Genomic DNA, 22,890 nt, shown 5'->3' with positions numbered 1-22,890 from the left:
GCGTTGCCGTTTTTCGCGTCGCGTGGAGTCGTGACTCGTGAACCATGTAAACTCTGTTATTGTTTATGAATACGACTCGCTTCATTTCATAACTATCTTCTCCAGTATGTGTTCATTCCCTCAAAACAAAGCACCGCCTACACTGAACTTTATATCTAATAAGTGCTGCTGCTGCGCACTAAAGAAAGTAGGTCTTACGGAAAACAATCGAATCTGTACAATGTTTTGGTTTTTTGTAAGTGCTGTTTTACTTTTATTTGCATTGAAATACCGTTATCCTTACTTTGTCAAAGAAGCAAAGTACATCTATCGAGTAGCATTGGTTGCATATCGTATAACAAAACACATCAAATCCAAACCTTTCTATACCGTAGTGGATCGATTCTTGGATTCGGTTCAGAAGAACCCACACAAAGCGTTCATTCGGTTTCAGGATCAAACATACTCGTATGTGCAGTCGGATAAACAGAGCAATAAAATCGCGAGGAGTTTGTTAAAACACGCAGATCTTCGTGAAGGAGACACAGTTGCGCTTCTGTTGGGAAATGAGCCCATGTTCTTGTGGATATGCTTGGCTTTGGCCAAGATCGGATGTTCTGCTGCTCTTCTCAATCATAACATCCGATCCAAATCACTTCTGCACTGTTTCTCCTGCTGTGGGGCCAGTGTGCTGATCGCTGGGGCAGGTACACTTCACAGTTTTATCAGTCAGATACTATTTATGTACTCAATCGTGTAGTATATTATTTTTATAAGGTTCTTTTTTTTAAATTCAGCATTGTAGTCTGATAGCCCCTCCGCTACATAAGGAAAGCTGCGATATTTGAATGCATGGTTGCATCCGAAATTGCATACTCTCTTGTGTGGGTATTTATTTTGAAAAAGTACTTATTCAAAAAAAAAAAGTTTTATATCGTATTTTTGTAATCTGGACGTACTACATTAACATGTCATTATCATGTGCGTCCCTTCCCCTCCATTCACAAATACTCTCCCGTGGCCTCATGGGACAGTAGTGTCCATCGTATACAGCAGTGGTTTTCAAACTGTGGGTCGCGACCCACTTGTGGGTCACACAGTGAGAAAAGGTGGGTCGCACAAAGGCACTTAGCTGCAGCTAAATTTACGTTATGATGAGTGAAACAAAACCAGTCCGATTAATGACCAAACGACTCTTAAGTGAGTTTTAGCACCCGCCAAGGTGAAATTTTGTCCCGCCTAAGTCTTTTTTGATCGGTGAGTAATGTAGATGAACTGCTGCGCTTGTGACAGAGTCACAATACATGTTTAACTGAAAGAACGAGCAGAGAGAGAGACTCCAAACCGTCTCCAAACTAAGCGCTGTCTTGCTCTCTCTCTCCCTCGCACATATTAATCAAAATAAATCGACACGGTGGTAAAAGGTCGGAAGACAAGTTTCATGTGGAGCATTCGGAGATTTTTTTTTCCTTAATTACCGCTGGGCTGGGTGTGAATTGTGCTAAATAAGTTGTTGCCTTATCTTCTCTGAAAAGCGTCCCAGACATTCAGCTGACATAAAACAACACTTTAATTAAACGAAAAAAACTATCCAGTGATGAAATGTTTTCTGTGTTGACAGAAATCTTGGATGTCCATGTCCTAACTGCTGGGATAGTCACACAACGCGCACACGTCCAATTCGCGAAATAATGACTCCTTTGAACGATTCATTTTAATGAAAGGTTAAAACAACTAGGCCTGTCACGATTATGAAATTTGGCTGACGATTAATTGTCTAAAAAATAATTGCGGTTATGCCGATTAATTGTCAGTTTTAGGGCTTTGTGCTTCATTCATTAAATAATTGTGATGAATTTAATCCTTTGTAAGTTATCATTTTGTAGTGTAAGATTACAGTTAACACCTTTAAATATTAAATAAATATATTCAATAGCTATGACAATTTGTTTATTAAACTTAGTGAGTGTATAAATCAGCAGCAAAAAGTAATTTTTGAAAACATCTGCACAGTAATTTAAAAAAATCTAAACATGTTAATAAAAACAAATGTGCACAAACCATGATAATATGATACGCTTCAAAACAGAGCGGAAACAAAGCGCGTATGCGCATCGCGGGTGCAGAATGATGTGCTTAATGCAACATGGAGTCACAGTGCGCAGCGCTGCACAAGTGCGCATTTAAAAGTTCACGGCACAAAGCGAAGAAATGTCGAGGGCACAAATCCTAGTGTATATCAGTCCAACAGTTTATTGATCATTTGTTTCTTCACAGTTTTAAACTCCAGTTATTGTGCGTCTGATGCCAATTCATAGTCCTTGTGCTGTGTAGGCACACGGTAGCGAGCGAGTCATTTAGAAACAGCAAAAAACTCCAGCAAAATAAAGTCATTTTATGCAAATCCACAGCCCTTTATCTACAGGTCAAGCATTATAACGTCAATGTCACATTGGAGAAAGTTTTACCGTGTATCCTGTCGTAACCGGACGACGCGCGCTGTTTGAATGCTGAACGGAATGATTGACAGCTGCAGACGAGTTTGTGAACTTTAATTTAACAATGTAAATATACTACTGTCCCTCACATTAAGCTATGGAATGGCTTCAGATGACTTTGAATATATTGCTGGAAAACGTAATTAGTGCTTGTCTATTTATTTTGGTCCATGACTCCCCTTGTGCCGTAGGCCTATAAAAGAGCGCAATAATCGCGGTTGTCTGAAACAATCGCGGTTAGATCAAATAATCGCGATCAGACGGTTATTTAATTATCGCGACAGGCCTAAAAACAACTGATCTTTCCAACAGTGAACTGAATCGGTGTATAATCAGTAACACAATAAGGTTCTATTTATTACATGAATTACATTAAAAGTACAGTTTGCTTACTCAAGCAAGCTTTAAAATAAATAAAACCCCTTGTTTTTTTTTGAAAAGCATATGACTACATTTTTCCACACAGTGCTATCAAGAATCGATAAGAGAATCGTTAAAGAATCGGATCGGTAATCAGAATCGTCAGTGGCATTATTATTCCCATCCCTATGTGAAGATGGTAAAATTATAATCAAACATTAAAGAACATACATGTTTTTTTTTGTTTGTTTTTTTTAAGAGTTAAAAGTTTAAAATATTTTGCTAACATGAGGTCTTGTCACTGTCAGTCTTTTTACATCAATGCAAAACTATAGGGTATGCAGATTAAGACCATCAGCATGCATTGATTAATCCCATGGCATGTAGCAAAAAAAGAAAGAAAAGGTGCGACCAAATCATGCTGGTGCGACCAACTGAGAAAGTTGGTAGCACCAGTGCAAGTGGGTCTTGAGATTGATTATACTTGTCTAGGTGGGTCCTAGAATGAAAAAGTTTGGGAACCCCTGGTATACAGAATCTCACCGGAAGTAGTAGGTCATACAGGTACTTTTTGCCTACTCTTTTATGATTTTGACATAGGCTTACTTTTTTTGTCATATACTGTTTTTCGCCTACTATATAGTAGGGAAGTATGTGATTTCGGACGCAGCCAATGAAGTGTCCAACATTGTTCTTTGGTTAATTAAGAGCATCATCTCACTGTTTGTACTACAAAAGCAGAGTGCATAAGTTCACAAATTGGGACGTACCTTGGGACATTTTGTCCTCACACGAAACTCTGAGGTTTGTACCGACTCGTCAATCTTTAGCGAGTGATGCACAGGGTTGACAGAGACCAGGGTTGAGGTCTCATCCAGTGCTATTTTTGTTTCCTGACAAGTATCCCGTAAATTATTATTTTTATTTTTTTAAAACACTCATTGTTGAGTAACCTGACTAACTGAATATATACTTGAATAAACACTCATGTAGAACTGCAGGATGCTGTTGAGGAGGTGCTTCCCGCGCTGAGAGAGCAGGGCATCTCGGTCTACATACTGACTGATCATGTGACCTCCGAGGGAATGAAAAGTCTTACAGACAAGATCAAGCAGGCCTCAGATGAGCCCGTTCCTGCAGACCTGAGGGCCAACATTAGCTCCAACAGCCCGGCGGTGTACATCTACACCTCAGGCACCACAGGTGAGACTGGATTCAGTGGTCTTACTCTGTTTTTGAATGAAGATGTTTTTGCCCAGAGGGGAATGGATGAAAGTGTCAGTAATCTGTAATTAATAAATGAGTGCATGTGGATTTAATGAGGCGTATCCCCTGCAGGTCTTCCAAAGGCAGCAGTGATCACTCATCGGAGGCTGTGGGCCATTTCCTTTTTCCAGTCCATTTGTGGTGTGAAGTGTGATGATGTGGTGTATGTCTGCCTTCCCTTGTATCACAGTGCTGGCTTCGGCGTTGGATTCGGAGGTGCTATTGAAAGAGGTATGAAATCATAAAAAAAAAATGTGTTGGTATTTTGTGTTGGTTATCCAGACACCTCATCATTGATAAGATAAAAACAATACAACAGTCTAATGTTTTGTGACAAATGTAACTAATGTCTTTAGAAATTTTGCTTTTGTTTGTCTGGTTTGGTTTTGTGTTTAGGAGCCACTGTTGTCCTGAAGAGCAAATTTTCTTCCTCTCAGTTCTGGGACGACTGCAGAAAATATAATGTTACTGTGATACAGTATATTGGAGAAACAATGCGCTACCTCTGCAATACACCAAAGGTATTCAAGCATTTAAGAAGCCAAACAGCACAGAATCTTCCTCTTTTTGTCATCTGCAGGAACGAGCAACGAGTAAAGAAAGAGGTCAAACTAATACATTTAATTAGAATCCAGGGTGTCTGTTATCAAATGGACACCTAAAACATGCATCATGTTAGGAGTGAGTGGAGTCATATCAAATGGTACTCTAGCAATCAAAAATTTGGGGTCAATAAGATTTTAAAAAAATAATAATTTAATTAACTTTTATTCAGCAAGGATGCATTAAATGGACTAAATATGATAAAAATATGAAATGTTTCTTGAGCAGCAAATCATCATATTACTGATTTCTGAAGGAAATATCCTCCTGAGATCCAGAAAAAAAAAGTTTTTTGAATTTAGTTTTTTTTCCATGTCATCACACTGTTTAGAGCACAATAAACAAATGGTAAAAATACATTTTTGAAAAATAATATTTTTCGCCTATAATTATATGTATAGGCAAAAACAATGGGATTTTTTTTTCAATCACCAATAAATTTTGGGGTTTCAGGATTTTTTCAACCAAAATTTGTATAAAGATTATTCTCAACTATGTTATGAAAGAAATAACGGAATGAATTGATACACCATTTTACTTTATGCAATATGTGGGTAAAATGGCCATAAATTAATATTCCCATTCAATGCAATGTATCTATACACTGTATCTAATTTGCACATTAATGTGTTCTTGGAGCAACATTTAATGAAAAAAGAAGTGTAATAATTGGCAACATTTTAATAATAATATCTAATATTTCATAGGAATATTGATGTATAATTTATTTCCATATTCACTTGTTGTGTCTCACAAAATGCCTGATAAACATGATTTAAGTCCTGATGTCCTCTACAGTGGACACGTTTGAAATCAAAGCCCTGTTCTGTAACAGAAAGTATTTTTTTTAATTTGAAACCCCTTAACATTTTCCTGAGATGTTGTTTTATGAAATACAATTTGAAAAGTAGTCCAATTTAAATTATAATTACAATATATTATCATATTTCCATAAGAATGCTACATTTGATCACTAAATTAATGTCAGACATTTTTTAAAGACCAAGGAGAAGTTGTTTTCATGGTGAAACCTCCAAACATTTGGTATCTCTGAAAAGTCCTGAATGTGCTCTTTACAGGACACCCAGGTTGTGTCATGTGACATGTATGATGTCAGAGAAATTCACTAAAATATAATGTCCACTACAGTGGACAAAAGTCTATTCTTGGGTCCCAGGAGGATAAACTAAATACAATGTACTTCCCCTTAGATGTTATGTAGGATCAGCAGATTCTTAAATTTGTAATCCCACACTAGTAAAGTAAGTGAATAACTTTTAAATTTACTAAAAAATATCTGAAATATCTGCTAGTTACTTTGTTTCCCCTTGTATATCCCTGATTTCTCTCAACATGGGGACAGAAGAGCTGTCAGAGTAAGTGCAGAGGAGTTGTGTGTGTGAACATGATATTGCATTTACTCATCTCACCTGCAGAAAAACACAATCAGTATTCTTCAAAATGAATAAAAAGTGAAATGCAAACTCAGAATATTACACAAACCTGCAATAATTAAATGTTAACACAAATATACTTTATGCATTTAATCTCACTTTATTAACCAATGTCTTTGCTGATGATGATCCAATTCAACAATTCGAATAAGCAAAAATTACATTTATGTTTCTTTTTTGTTTGTTTGTTTGTTTGATTTTATTGCTGAAGTCAGAGTGTTGAACTTTCTTTTCCTTCATCCTGTTCTTCTGCGTTTCAGAACGGCTGAAAGGTTTGTTTGAGCGGCGCCTTCTACTGTACAGACGTGAATTTGCATTTCCTTCAGCCTGAGGTTTATTCAGTTCACTTTTGGAGTGAAAAGGCCTTTAGATTTGCCTAAAATAGAACTTGTTTTTTGTTAAAACAATCAAGCACAGCTCATCTCGGGTGAGAAAAAGTAACACAAAACTAATGTAACGCATTACTTTCCATAAAAAGAAACTAACGCAGTTAGTTACTTTTAGGCAGTAACACAATATAGTAATTCATTACTTTTAAAAGTAACTTTCCCCAAAACTGACGGTGGAATATCTAGCTGGGATGTAATTTCATGAACTGACTTATTGCAAAGGTGGCCTTCTATCACAGTACCACACTTGAATTCACTGAGCTCACCATTTGTTCACAAATGTTTGTAAATGCAGATTGCATAGCTAGGTGTCAGTAAAGAGGTGTGTCCCAATACAGTACTTTTGTCCATACACTATATATTAAAATAGAAAAGTTATTTTATTCTAATAATAATTCACAATATTACTGTTTTTACTGTATTTACCAATTTTTTATCCAAATTATTTTTCAAAAATCTTACCGATCCCAAACTTTTGAACAGTAGTGTGTTGAATTATCATCACATGGAATATGTGAACAATTTACTTCAATTAATAATATGAACTTTTTATCGCAGTAAATTTTTGTAAATCTTGGTCTTTATTAAAAAAAAAAAATTGCCTACATAAAATGTATTAAGATAATTTTTGGATGCAACAGTTGCAAAAATGGTGACTCATCTTACCCCACTGCTTGCAGTGCTCTGTTTGCTGTGCATACCAGTCTGTTTCTCATCTTTGTTCTCTTCCCATACAAGCGCGTTAGTGACCAGGTACACAACGTTAGATTGGCCATTGGGAATGGGATCAGGCCAGAGGTCTGGAGGACGTTCATCAGCAGATTCGGTCATGTTGACATCAAAGAATTCTACGGCTCAACCGAAGGAACCCTGGGCTTTTTGAACTTCGCAGGAAAAATTGGGGCTGTCGGTAGAGTGAATTTTTTACAAAAGGTAGACTTAACTAGTCAGTAAATGCACTCTTTACTCTTTTGCTCACAATTCATCAAATTTCTCATTTCATGCGTACGAAACCATTAATGTTGTTTCAGAAACTGTATCCATATTCATTGGTTAAGTTTGATCAGGAAAAAGAGGAACCTGTAAGAAATGCAAATGGATTTTGCATAAAAGTAGCTAAAGGCAAGTAAAATTGTTCATTTTAATGAACAGTTCTTCTGAAGAAGCATGTTTGTATGCATATAAATAATATAAAAATGATTTTAAAAAGTTATAAAGCAAAATTGTTAGCCTTTTATTTTGAAGAATGTGTCATTGACTGTAATACAGGTGAGACAGGTCTACTAGTATCACAGATTACCCAGAAGGCCCAGTTTGTTGGATATGCCAGGGATCCGAAACAGACAGAGAAGAAGAAACTCTACAATGTGTTTGAAAAAGGAGACGTTTACTTCAACTCTGGAGATCTGTTCAAGATAGATTGTGAAAACTTCATCTACTTCCAGGATCGGGTGGGCGACACCTTCAGGTGAATAAACGCTATTAAAAACTTTAAAGTTACACCTTTAGTGGTACAATCAAAAGGCAGAATTGAAAATAAAAGCATGGTTCGGTTCGCAGGTGGAAAGGGGAGAACGTTTCCACAAATGAAGTGTCGGACATCTTGACTAATGCGATGAGTATCGAGGAAGCAAATGTATACGGCGTTGCCGTTCCAGGTTTAATGCTATTTCACTTCATAAATCAGAAATCATCCAGTTGACTATCATAACATTGGTTAATATTTCTTCTAACCTGACGCACTTGATCTTTTGTTGAATTTGAAGGGTATGAGGGGAGGATAGGAATGTCTACCATCACATTGAAGAAAGACCATCAGTTTGAGTGTGATGGCATTTTTAGTCATGTGACCACTTACCTCCCCCCTTATGCCAGACCACGTTTCATAAGGATCCAGGTAACGTCATAACGCACAGATAAGCTCTCTTTAGGTAGTATCAATATATTTATGTACCATTTCATATTTCCGAATGCACCAAAATCTAAATAAGTCCATGTGTTTCTGATTGCAGAACAGTTTGGCTGTAACGGGCACCTTCAAACATCTGAAAGGGAAGTTGGTAGAGGAGGGCTTCAACCCCGCTGCAATCTCAGATCCTCTGTTTATTTTAGATGAGAAGGTGAACAGCTACAGACCGCTGACACATGACACATATCAGTCAATAGTGGAGGGTCACTTCAGATTGTGAAGAGCAGGGTTTGCTTTGTATAATACGTTATAAATGTATTAAGAGAAGTCAAATCTTTTATTTGTTCAGAGCCCTAAATCTACATTTACACTTACAGGACAGTAACTGTCCACAGATCACAATTAACACAAAAAAATTTGCAATTAAATTGTTTTGTTTTTTTATGTACCAAAGGCAATTAAAAAAATATATATATATTTTGCTTATTTTGTATATTTCAAAACTCTTGAAGTTTTCACATATGCTTTGATTTTATATCACCCTATCCTTCAGAAGTTTTTTCTGACAAAAAGATAATAAAATTGTAAAAACTACTTCATTGTCAGTCTGAGAAGTGTCTTTCTAAGAACTTGATACTTTCCCCTGTAGTCTGTAGCGAACAAATAGTTTTGTAAGAGTTTGCTGTAAGATGATTGGTTCCCACAGAAACCCTCCTACTCACTCCTGACTCAAAGTCTGAATTGGATTAGGGTTGCCATGTTGTGAGTTTAAAATACTCTCACATATAATGTAATTTTAGTGTTAATTAGAAAAAAAAATAAATACAAATAATTTTAAAAATGTCTCAGTACTTTATACCGTTTTTTTCTTCTTTTTTTTTTCAATGTTCTTTTATTTTAAATGCAATTATCAATTATTGTTTATTTATACAAAGTTTGATTTATTATGTTTAAAATGAATTATTGGAGAATATTTGAACACAATATTGTAATAAGCACACATAATTTTCTATAATGACCTACTTAATATGTATTTTTTTTATTAGCACTGCATGAAATCACACATTTTTTTTCTTTTCTTTTTTTCAACAAAAGCAACAAGATTTCACTACATGTTCTGGGGAGCCAGATAAGCAAGTGTTTCTCGCCCAGGGGCCACTAGAGGACCTCAAAATGTCTTTTTCAATATATAACTTATTTCAAAATTTAAAAAGTACAAAATCTGCTAAAAAAAAATCAATAAATAAATGAAATAATATAATGTGACATTATTTTTGTTACTCTGGAGCAGGGCATAGGCATTGAATGAATTTGGGCCAGTGGGAAATGGCCAAATTGAATGTTTTTGAAAAGAAACTTTTTTCTTTTTTTCTCTCTTTTTTTTACATTTTAGACATACAAACAAGAATGAATGTATTTTTAAATAAAATATTATTTGAAAAAAGAGTTTAAATGGATCACCTCACAACTAGGCTGGAACTTCTTTTACCATTCTTGTTTCTTCTTTATTCCCTGAAATCCCTTTTAATTCTTTAATTAAATAATTTCTTTAAATAAAAAGACCTATTAAAAAAACAAAAACAAAAAAACGTGGCTCCAATGTTCGAGGCATGGTTATGGTCTCGCTCTGGAGAAAAATCTGGCACTACATTCAGCAGATCTTAAATGTTTGTTTGGAATCTATTAAAAATAGATTCTGGCTTAATAAATTTGTATGTTCACTTTGTACACAAAAATGCTTTCTCTCACTCACAACTTGAAAATGACCATGAATGTCTGCAGCAACTATTTCAGCACGTGGAAAACACGTTTCTATGCATCAAGAACTAAAATGCTTGTTACATATTTTATTTTCAAAATAATTTGTTAAATTAACTACAAAAAAAGTTTAATTGCGATTAATAAGGCATATTTAAATGTAATGTCAGACTTAATCTATTTTATTAAAACGTGCGTAAACAACCGCACCAAGTTGAAGGAGGATCTGGCAACCCGGCGAGGTTCTAGAGTAGGGGGGTGGCTCAGAATAATATAATCTCTCTCTGGAGCCCCAAAAGGGCTGAACTTGCATTTAGAGAATGTGGCCCATGAATTTTAAGACTGTGGAAGTAGTGTCAGGCTATGGCATGTAGTTAATCTCAAGCCCCTAGTATTGTACAAACTCTATAGTAAACATGTATATGTGGATGACTCTTCTCGCGGGCTTGGCTCTTCTCCCCGCGCTGCTGAAAACTTTCTTCCCGTATTTTTTCCAGGACTGCGTGTATATATACAGAGCGCTTGGATTTGGAATCCGATTAATTGTATACAAAAGGAAAACTCCATTCTATAGTATTGTGGACTGTTTTTTGGAAGCTGTGAGGAAACACCCGCGGAGAGCGTTTATTCATTTCGAGGGGAAGACTTACACTTATGAGGAGGTGGATAAGGAGAGTAACAAAGTGGCGGATGCTTTGCGCTCGGTGGCCGCGCTTAAAGAAGGGGACACGGTCGCGCTCTTCCTGGGGAACGAGCCTCGGTTCGTGTGGACCTGGCTCGGCCTGGCCAAGCTGGGCTGTCCCGCTGCACTCCTGAACTTCAACATCAGATCCAAATCACTCCTTCACTGCTTCTCCTGCTGCGGCGCGAACGTGCTCATAGCAGCTGCTGGTGAGACATATATGTACAGTAGATGCACTCTTCAGAGCGCCTATGGATGTAGAGTCTATACAGACCATATGCATGCCTACTATAGTCATGCTGCGAGGCCTTGGCACTGATTTCCAAACATTCTCTTTTTTTGAGAACTACTTTGCTTTCTTAAATATATAAAACAGAAATTATGACTAAAAATATAGCTATACGTACGCATGCAATGGTACATTGTGAATATAATCACAACTAAATAACTCAGTGACTATATATAGCAGGGTTTCAACTTTCAATTACATTTTTTTTATTTTATACAATGTTACTACAAATATTAAGGATGCATTTTTTTTTGCTATAAAGTATTGTATCTAGTTAATTGGTGAAACGGCATTCTTTCTGACACAACAGCGCATTGGTATGCAACAACACTGCGCAGGAATACGATGCGCTGTGGCCTGTTGCACGGAGCTATAGTTGAACAAACTCTGAGTTTCAGATTAGCTTTAGAGTTGACAAATCCAGATATATCCAGCCTAGTTTAAATAAAGTTAAGCGGTCTCACAAAGCTCGGTATAAACGTTCTCTGTCAAGGGTTTGATTCAGAGTTTGTGATTAGATCTGAAGCGCGTGCACCTGAAAGTGTGACAGGTGCGGCAAACAGCCAATCACGCGGACCGTGGAGAGCGTCAGCTTGATTCACTTCTCTTCTGAACATTAGAGATCATTTTGTAAAGTATCATGAAGTTAAGAGCGTTTACAAGGTAGGAATAAACACTGCAGCGTAAGTTTGAGAAGGCAGCTGAAATGAAATATCGCACTAGGCCTATATCAATGCATGATGTGAATCAAAGAAATAGGCCGAATAATTATAGGTTCACAAAGAGCTCAAATTAATACACGTTGTTTAAAAGCATTATATAGCCTATGAATGCATGTATTATATTTATATTCATTTAAAAGCCAAGTTTATTATTACTTGTCAACTAATAGGCTGGCTAATTATTGAATGGAAGCTTGTTTATGCCACAGGATAAAACATTTTGAAAGTTATTTTTTTTATCTCACAATTGCGCGTTTACAACTCGCAATTCTGACTTTATTTCTCAGAATTGCAAGATATAAAGTCAGAATTGTGAGATATAAACTCGCAATTGCGAGAAATAAACTCGCAAAATTGACTTTTTTTCTCGCAATTGCGACTCTATATCACGCAATTCTGATGTAACTCGCAATACTTTTTTTTCCCTTCTTCTTCTTCTGAGGTGGAAACAAGCTTCCATAAAAGTCATATTATATATATATATATATATATATAAAATAATCACTTTAAACAGCTTTAATTTGGAGCGAGATATATAGGGGGAGTGGCTTTATTGCATCAGATAGGCCTACATGTCACTTTGCTCACAGCTGATTGGTCCAGTTTTGGTCTGCGATCGCTAACCCAGAATAAAACCTGTTCCGGAGCAGGTTAGCCGCAGCGCCATGAGCCGTAAAAAACCAGTCCACCTCCTTCTTGAGCCCGAAAAAACAGAACTTGCTCAAACCTCGAACTTACCTGTGTAGCAACCGAAAGTGACAGGTGTTTCGCGCCATTGCTTATTTTGGAATTTTCGCGCGGTTGGAACGCTGTATTGACCAATCAGAAGAAAGAACGGGAACTTTCCCCAAGATGTTCTTGCTGCAGCCTGTAATGCAATGGAGTACTGCATTAAATCCGATAGCCTATGCAGTGGACGCGTTTCCCCCCAAACCAGTTAGGGTGTAGGCTAGCCTAAGGCAAGTTTAGGGGTTAGTATCTGTTACGTGAGCAGCACTTAAATCTTATCGACTGTGGGGCAGAGTTCATTCTAAACAGGTTTGGGCAATAAAAAACAAGTGTCCACCACTTGTTGGATTTAATGCAGTAGGACAGTCTCAATAATGATAACTGATATCCATTATCCTCTTTATTTTTTAACGTGAATGCCTTTTTATAAACTTTAATGTGCAAGGCTTTTGATGTCAAGTTATTTTAGCTGTGCGAAAACACTCTGTTATGTTGCTTTATACTGCAAACTGGTACTTGTAGTCATTTTAATTTAACAATGTTTAATAATATTTTAGCAATATATCATTGTAATCTAAAAATGCATTGGTTTGTAGCTGCAAATAGTTTTACCATTTAGTTATTCACCTTTGAGTCTTAAAAATTCACAGTACTTCCATATTGAAAATTAACCCTTTCACACATAGTGGTCACTGCAGTGGACAGCTATTAAAAAAGCATTTTCTTGAATTTGCACGGGTTTTTATGGCAAAGTTGCACATCAGCCTCTTCATTGGACCCTGGTGCATCATCCTATAAATTGCAACCAAGTAGCAAGCTGTTGTGTTTCGATTTTTTCCCCCTCCAAACCAAGATGGCCAAGGGTCAGTCAGACATGCCAAGCTGCTCCGGAATATCCACCCATTCCTTCTATCCTAGGAGACTCTTGTAGGTAAAAAAAATGTTGCAGCATCAAGCAATATCTAATGAGTCATATCACAGTAAAATTTCCAAGTTTTGATTTTAGATTGAGAGAAAACTCTGATTAATCACATGTCCACTGTAGTGGACGTCATGCATCAATTGCTATATTTCAGCTACAATTCATAATTATAACGTGAATATTGTTTTTGAAACTTAAAACTTAAAAACTTTATCTGCAGTGACTTTTTTATTATAAATAAATGTATTTGTATTATTAGAATGTAATTTTCATTGACATCGAAAAAAGTCATGTGATTACATAATGTATGACACTTGTAATGCATTACTTTACTTGTTAGATCAAAAAGTAATCTGATTTCGTAATGTATGACACTTGTAATGCATTTCTTTACTCGTTACATCAAAAAGTAATCTGATTAGGTAATGCACATTACTTGTAGTTAATTACTTGTTAGATCAAAAAGTAATCTGATTTCGTAATGCACGTTATTGTAATGCGTTTTTTTACTCATAACATCAAAAAGTAATCTGATTACGTAATGCATGTTACTTGTAATGCGTTTCTTTACTCATAACATCAAAAAGTAATCTGATTACGTAATGCATGTTACTTGTAATGCGTTTCTTTACTCGTTACATCAAAAAGTAATCTGATTAGGTAATGCACATTACTTGTAGTTAATTACTTGTTAGATCAAAAAGTAATCTGATTAGGTAATGCATGTTACTTGTAACACATTACTTTACTTGTAACATCAAAAAAGTAATCTAAATGCGTTATGCATGTTACTTGTAATGCATTACCCCCAACACTGATCATTTCAGATGAGATTGAAAAAACGTATTGCTAGGTTTTCTCAGAGGAGGGCTATGATAGAAATGTGCATGTCCATCTTGAACATAATCAGAATTATCAGCTAATAAGGGTAAATTGACATACTCTGGTGCACTGGAGGGAGCATCTGGGGGGAGCAAATGTGGTTTCCACAATTGTACCTTGACAGGCTGTAGAAAATTCTGATGGAATCACGTCCTCATGTTCTGATATCAAAGAAACGCGATGTGCAACTTGTATGAAGTTGTATGAAGCCTTTGCAATATTTCGCATTTATATTTTTTGTATATATTTTATAGTTTTCACATGATTTGATATAATTGTATTGATTAGTTTGTTAAATTCACATACTTTATCTATTTGATTATTGTCTTATATTTAATACAGTATATCTTCAGTTTAAACCATAACCACAAGTGGACATCTGAAGATCTCTTTGAAAAATTTGTAAAAAAATAACATAAAAATCAATTCTTGTTTTTCATGCCCTAAGAGCAATAAAAACACATAGGAAAAAAATCCTGACTGAGGTTATCATAATTCATGCATGAAAGGGTTAAGGTGAATATTGAGTTAAAATTAGCACATTAATGCAGTGGTAGCCTAATTGAGCCCTACTTATGTGGTCAAGGGGTACATAAGACAAAAGTTTGAGAAACACTGGCCGAGACAGAGGATTCAAGCACATGCTGTGCATGTGAAAACAGGCCAACTTCTTTGGGAACAGATATTTGGAAGACTTATCCATGATGTCAGATTTTAAAATAATGTTTTTTAAATGAGATGTCGAATTGAAATCAGACTCTGAAACATTTCAAGCTTCTGAATTCATGCGAGTGAGTTAGAGTTTTGCAGTTAAGTGTTTGTTTCTCTTACAGAGCTTCGTGATGCTGTTGAGGAGATATTGCCAGCACTGAAAGAAAAGGGGATAACTGTTTACCTCCTGTCAGATGAGAGCACTACAGACGGCATTCAGTGTATTGGTCAGGCCATCGCTAAGGCTTCAGATAAGCCGCTGTCCCCGTCTCTCAGGTCCAATGTCCATATCAGGAGTACAGCACTGTATATCTACACCTCTGGCACTACAGGTATCAGTCAAGGCCAAATGCAGTGGGTTATGTAATATTTATTTTTATATTCCGTTTAATAGCATACCAAATCATTAAAAATGCTGTATATGACTCTCTATGTGCTGTAAAAATATGCGTCCCTAAATAACACTGGTATTCTGGTCCATGGAGGTCTTCCTAAGGCAGCCTATGTGACCCATGAGAGGGTCTGGGCTTCGTCATTCATCCAGGGTGTTTGTGGAGTGACGTCCGAAGACATATTCTACATCAATCTGCCTCTGTATCACAGCGCTGGATTCCTCATCGGACTCATTGGATCCATTGAAAGAGGTATAATGGATTATATGATATGCCACTTTCTATATTTAGAAATGCTCGACTGGTTATAGCGCAGCTTACAAATTAATGTTTTTTTCAGGTAACACTGTTGTTTTGCGGAGAAAGTTTTCTGCCTCTCAGTTCTGGGACGACTGCAGGAAGTACAACATAACTGTGATGCAGTACATTGGTGAAACACTGCGCTACCTCTGCAATACACCAAAGGTAAAAACACGTGGCATGTGTTATAAGTGTGAAGATATTTCTCTTTAAAATATGTTTTATGGGGCTTTAACTTTTATTAGCTCTGTTCCAAAACCTACCTAGACTTCTGTTACAAAGGCTTGTCCAAAAGGTAGCAAAATTACGCTGCCTTATGAAGGTGCGGTCACATTACCGTTAAAATTTGCCAAATTTCGTGTCCAAAAAGTACTATTTTCTGCAATAGCGGCCTTTGCTATGTTTCACCGTTTTCATTTGGAACGGGACCCGCAACAGAAGGTGTCTCCGCTTGCGCTCGAAGAAGAGGCCCGACCCCCAAGGGTTGGAGATTAACGGGGGCTTGGGGCAAAACTACCATCAAAATTAGTAACAATGCTTCCAAAAAGATATGTTACAAAAAAGTCTCCATATAAGTTTTTAAAAAATATATATTTATAAGCAATCTCACACAGGCAGAAGTGCTGTTTTCCCAAATATCAGCACATTTGCAAATGTGATATTGATTTTACACAACAGTTCAATTAACAATATGTTGATATGCTATTAGGTGACTTAAATTTTAGACACAATATTGTCAATAAAGCCACAATATTGTCGATATAGCAGTTTTTCCTCTATTTTGCCAACTAAAGTAGTTCCAAACAGTTGAGCCATTGCACGTCCCCGAGCAACAGTTTCGTTACTGAATGAATCCACGTTTTGAGCGAATCGTTCTAATGAGTGTTTCAACGACTTCTGCTTTGTCCCTGAATGAATCGTTTGAGTGAATGATTCAATGACTAACTCCTAAGTCATACTGTTCCTTTGAAACGGGCCTTTGAATCGAAAAGACCGCCTCTGATTGTCTATTGTCAATACTGTAGCGATGTATGAAGCACAGCTCACACATAAGTCACTTTCAAACCAAGCCTTCAATGCACAAACAATGCACAAGAACCTGTTGAACAATGCTAAATATGACTGAGCCAGAATGTTCCCCTCACGCGAAATTCCTGATTGCATAGATTCCCATTGAAATGACTGGATTTCACCCACGTAAATTTGCTTAACAATGCTAACTATGACCACACCTTTAGAGCATTGAGCTCCTAGCTTGGCATCATGCTAACATGAAACTCCAGGAATCAATCGTGGATGGAGTTTCCTACATTTACACTCAGGAATTTCAGTAGCACCTCACTGCAGTACACAAGATCCAGGGGGCGGAGTTGGATCCAGATCTAAGGGGTGGAGATTGGTAGGTTTAGGGGTGGATTTAGGGATCAGGGGGTGGAGATGATCCAACTCATCCCCCTGGATTTTGTGTTCTGCAGTGAGGACCATCTCATGAATTTGGCGAAAGCTTTGATCCGAAGTGACTTCACTGCATTCAAGGTATATAGTGCATTTTATCAGTTCATGCATTCCCTGGGAACCGATCTCATGACCTTGGTGTCGGTAGCATCATGCTTTACTATTTGAGCTACAGGAAGGAACTTCCAGTGTATCGGAGCTCTGTTTGTGTGTCTTGCCAATGTAAAGCGTTCCAATTCAGTCATTTAGGAGGGTTTATGACCGTTAGCATGTTCCCATATGTAACGGACGTAGGTTAGTAAGAGCTGTGCTCGAGAGGCTCACTATCGACTGATACTAGCGGCTGCGGTCTTTAGCGTCCTTGTTAGCGCGCCCTCCTCCTACGCCAGAGACCCAGGTTCGAATTCTGCTCTGAGTGGATAGATTAGGACCGGTTACTTTGGTGCCGTGACTCGGATTGGAGTGAGGTTTAGGGGGGTGAGTGTAACGAACGTAGGCCAGTAAGAGCTGTGCGTGTAAACCTCACTCCCTGGCCTCAAGAGGCACTAGCAGCTGCAGTCTTTAGCGTCCTTGTTAGCGCGCCCGCCTCCTCAAGACCCCGGTTCGAATCCCGCTTGGTTACACTTAGAAGGCAACTCATTTGGTTTTGGACAGAACTATTGTGTTGGAAACTTTGAAGCAGTGCCAAGATAAAACCACAAACTGGGCTGTTCTATGTTTTCCGCTTTGCAGAAAGACAATGACCGAGACCACAAGGTGAAGATCGCCATTGGTAATGGCGTACGAGCAGAGGTCTGGAAAGATTTCCTGAACCGCTTCGGACGCATTCATGTCCGAGAGCTCTATGCTGCCACAGAGGGAAATGTCGGCTTCATCAATTACACCGATAAAGTCGGAGTGGTCGGCCGTGTCAATATTATCAGCAGGGTAAGTGTGACAACACGTATTTCTTCGCATGGAGAAAGGCATCTTTGTGCAAAGTCAGCTTGATTGCCATTGTATTCCACAGGTGTTTTTCCCCTTTGCCCTCATCAAGTTTGACATTGAGAAAGAAGAACCCGTGAGGAACTCTGAGGGTCTGTGTATCCCAGTTGGAAGAGGTAGGTCAGGTGCTAGCTTTGTGGGGTTTTTTTGCGGTATAATCAATTTTATTGCCATGTGGCATCAGTAAAGATAGTACAATGTGTTTGTTTAGTCTAGTATTTGAGGTTTTGAGATTCTAACTTCCATTGACCTTTTGTTAGGAACATTGTCATAAAAAGTTAATGTTTAACATGTTACATGTGTTGTTGATATTAAATGTTTCATAGATGAGGTGGGCCTTCTGGTCGGGAAGATCACGAAAAACACCCCTTTTGTCGGATACGCTGGGAACAAGCAGCAGACCGAGAAGAAGAGACTTAGTAATGTGTTTGTGAAAGGAGATCTGTATTTCAACAGTGGAGATCTGCTGAGAATCGACAACGAGAACTTCGTGTACTTTCAGGATCGAGTTGGAGACACGTTCAGGTAGCGAAGCTTCAGCTGAAGCATCGGTGAAGTGCATTTGCACACTTCTTGGAGCTTCAAGCATTGCATTGTCATTTGTTACTGCAGGTGGAAAGGCGAGAATGTGGCTACAACTGAGGTGGGGGATATTCTCATGATGGTGGACTGCATTGAGGAGGCCAATGTGTATGGAGTCAAAGTTGAAGGTAGATGTTATCATTTGCATATAACAATGACTCAAATGGAAAAGAGTTGGGAATCGAATGGATTTCATGATGATACTTATGAACTACATGTTAGTTAGAGCGTTGATATTTCAACATTCTTATCTGAATAATTTCTGTTAAGCAAGTGTATATTTTTAGTTAAAACTGTAAAGTTATTAAAGAGTTAATACACCCAAAAATGAAAATTCTCTCATCATTTACTCGCCCTCATGTTGTTCCAAACCCGTAAGACATTCGTTCATCTTCGGAACACAAATGAAGAACTTCTTAATGAAATCTGAGAGATTTCTGTCTTAGATCGTAAAACTAATCCATAAGAATCAAGCTGTTTAGTCCGTATTTTCTGAAGAGACTCGATTGCTTTATATGATCAACAGATTGAATTTAGTTTTTTATTCACATTTAAACATTCATCAGTGAACGTAAACAGAAGGTCAACCGAACCTGCTCGATGCGCGAGAACAAACCTCTAGCGGAAGCTAATGAAAGTATATATGCGAATAAAAGCCTTAATTCAATCTGTTCATCATATAAAGCAATCATGTCTCTTGAAAAAAATTTGGACTAAACCACTCAATTCATATGGATTAATTTTATGAACTTTTTGAAGCATCAAAGTGGTAGTTGCGTAGACTGTCAATGGAGGGACAAATCTCTGATTTCATTAAAAAAATCTTTTATTTGTGTTTTGAAGATGAACGCAAGTCTTACGAGTTTGGAACGACAGATAATGACAGTAAATGCTGACAGAATTTTAATTTTGGATGAACCCTTTAAGCAATTTATTTTCCCCTCTGTGTTATATATAAGGACCGTTAGGAGGTGCTCAAAGGCACATGATTTCCTTGATTGGTTCCCCCTGAAGAGAGATACTTTGTTGTTGAAAACAAAAGTAAAAGTCTTTATTAAAATAAACACATGATTTATCTCTCATCCACCCGCAATTAATTGGAAAGTAATTTTTACTGCCGTGTCCGCGGATATAACCGTCAACCGAACCATTTAATGCCATTACATGGACTCAAAGAGATGGAATATTTTCCTAAAGATATTCATTCATGTTAATCTGAAGCAAGTCATATATGAGGGTGAGTAAAAGAAGAAAATTGTCAAAGGAACCAAATTTTGCTGTAATAAGTGGTCCTTAATAATATATTAAATATATACATTACATTTTAAAAATGTATCTAAAAAAAAGAATGATTAAGCTGTTTGTTTTGTTTGTTTGTTTGAGTATAAAGCATTATGGCTGTAAGATACAACATGACTTTTGCCCAGATTTGCAGTCTTTTAGTTGACAGTTTTCATAAAATCACAGATGATTGGAACAAACTCTGATTTTTTAGCTTTAGACTGATTCCATGCAGTCGGAGGATATGAAACATGTTTGATAGCAATGTGTCTGGTTACAATTTGGGTTGTTCAGAACAAACTCACACAGTTTCAAAGTCAGCAAGTATATGATGAGTCATTACATTCCTAACAATTTTCATCATTATTAAAATCATGCTTATTTCAATATTAAAATCTATGGTGTCTTCAGGCCATGAAGGAAGGATTGGAATGGCAGCTGTGAAACTGAAAGAGGGCAGAGAGTTTGACTGTGTCACCAGTTGCAGTGTTTTGGCCAACTATCTTCCAGTGTACGCCAGACCTCGATTCATCCGAATTCAGGTACGCCATCTTACCTTTAAACATTCTCCATGAATCTTGCTCGTAGACGCCGTCCTCTCCAGTCTCGGCTTCGCTCTGTGAAACTCAGCAAAGGCAAATTTGTCTTTCAGAATTCCTTGGAAGTCACAGGAACTTTCAAGATGAAAAAGGTGAAGCTGGTGGAGGAAGGCTTTGACCCAACATTAATAGAAGATCCTCTCTACTTCCTGGATCTGACGCAAAAGAAATACATTCCACTCTCTCAGGAAATCCATAACTCGATCATGTCGCAAGACATTAAACTGTAATAACCATAAAATAAGCTAACGGTACCATTCTGAAATCTACTAACCAGTAGTCGCCTACTAATCTCAGGGAAAACAAGTGATTCCGGTGAATGATTTTAATCTTTACAGACAAGTAAAGTCAACTGTTTTACATTATTTTACTTTCTTAAATGCACAAATGTGCCTTATCACTTAACATTGTTAATAATGTACATTTATAATTTTCTCCTAAGTTGTAATAAAAGTTCATTAGAATCTAATAAGATTGTGTTACACTAAATATGCACAACTTAAACTCTCAAGTCAGCGATTCTCAACTGGGTCATGAACGGTAGAGAAACATGCAACTGAGTAGCAAAATAGAGTGGGTTCAGGATCAATAAAACTAGTAGTAAAAATGTATTCATTTTCTTCATTGAGAAGTTGATTTTGAACGATAACTTATAAATATTGAAAGACAGCCTTACTGAGAGCTACGAGGTTGTTAATCGATGATATTTGCTTCTGTTGAAGACGTCAGCCCACATTATTTCAACTTAGTTTTAAAATAACTGCAGAATTTGTGGTGAGAAACTACATTACCCATGATGCTATACAGAAAATTCCACCAATCAGTCGAAACAAGCAAACTGCAGCAAAGATCTGTCGATTTCCCCACGCTCTCAAAATACTGAATTATTTTTGTGTATATATATATATATATATATATATATATATATATATATATATATATATATATATATATAATAAATCAACCTTTATAAATGTTTTTATATTTCTCCACCACTTTTAATTCGATTATGCTGTTCTCAATGCTTCATGGGATTGTAGTTCTTTCCCTCACTAAAGCCATTAAATATAGTCTAGTAACTTTGTTTTTGTCCGATTCTCAAATACTTTGTCTTCCCGTGTTTTTTGCTAACGTCAAAGAATGTGTCCAATCAAACACTAATAGTGTGAAATTTGTACCAAAATACCTTTAATTTGATCTGAACTCTTTCCCTGCCAGCATTTTGGCATTTTTTTAAGTTGCCAGTCACTGCCAGTGTTTTTTTAAAAATAATTTTTCACAAAACTTGCATAGCCCCTAGAATATTTTGTTGTATGAATATTTGAACGTGCGATATATATATATATAAGAGAACAAAGCCTCTGCTTTAAAAAAACAAAACAATTTTTTGAATGCAAGTTTCTTTAAAATCAACAACATTTTGAACAAAAAGCTGAGAAAATAAAATTTTTGTCAAAGACATAATCTGGACAGATTCAGAACGATGATCGAAACCCAGATGGAGTAGATCGTGTCCATCAACACCCCAACGCTTCACAGTCCTATACCTCGTCCCGGGTCGACATTTCATTCAGCATTAGGCAGTTTTGCTTTATATGCTGTTTAATGTTGCTGATCGCATAAGCAATGCTTCTATCGCTTGTTTCTGCTTTTTTTCCGCCTGTTTTGATCTGGAGATTCTGTACTCTTTCAGAAGATGTCACAGCGCCCCCTATCTTATTACAGTGAATCTTCCGGCAATGGTGGGGAAAGAGTTAGACATTTTTATTCACTTTAGTACAATAACTGTGGTTCTGAGTTTCCACTTGCTGTCCAGTGTAAAAGACAGCAGTTGAGAGTCGCTGCTTTAGGGTTAAACTCATTCCTCCGACCCAACGGCTTCTAAGAAAGCGGACCGCTGGTTTTCTCAGCCGGTTGAGGGTTGGCCTCTGTAATCAGCTGCACTATCTGTTTGAAGTAGGTGAAAAGCCAAGTGCACTAAACTCATGACCTCTGAGCTCGAAAATAAACATTTCTAAACACCACAAACCCAGATGAACCAGTTTCCTTCTATTCCCAATACAGGGGTCATTGACATCTTTTACATTTCACAATCCTCGAGATTACGCAATACCAGGGTACATCATCAGTCACAATTTTTTACT

General features: G+C 37.1%; 1 protein-coding gene across 1 annotated transcript; it reads left to right on the top strand.

Moving 5' to 3' along the window:
* The first annotated feature begins 149 nt into the window (after positions 1 to 149).
* On the top strand, positions 150 to 21,355 carry LOC311070994 (uncharacterized protein). The gene is given in 21 exon segments (XM_084095211.1): positions 150 to 686; positions 3,831 to 4,040; positions 4,176 to 4,334; positions 4,500 to 4,624; positions 7,288 to 7,482; positions 7,581 to 7,671; positions 7,819 to 8,017; positions 8,110 to 8,207; positions 8,316 to 8,446; positions 8,562 to 8,734; positions 8,836 to 8,839; positions 10,609 to 11,107; positions 15,276 to 15,485; positions 15,639 to 15,847; positions 15,849 to 16,010; positions 18,033 to 18,227; positions 18,310 to 18,400; positions 18,611 to 18,809; positions 18,897 to 18,994; positions 20,559 to 20,689; positions 20,800 to 21,355. Coding segments are annotated over 21 exon segments (3,822 nt in total). The 5' UTR covers positions 150 to 220; the 3' UTR covers positions 20,977 to 21,355.
* Positions 21,356 to 22,890: the final 1,535 nt, after the last annotated feature.

Source organism: Abramis brama (genome assembly GCF_963993115.1).
Source record: "Abramis brama genome assembly, chromosome: 20".
NCBI classification, from domain to species: domain Eukaryota; kingdom Metazoa; phylum Chordata; class Actinopteri; order Cypriniformes; family Leuciscidae; genus Abramis; species Abramis brama.
Note: the sequence above shows the minus strand (reverse complement) of the source record. Positions and strands in the feature narration are given on the sequence as shown.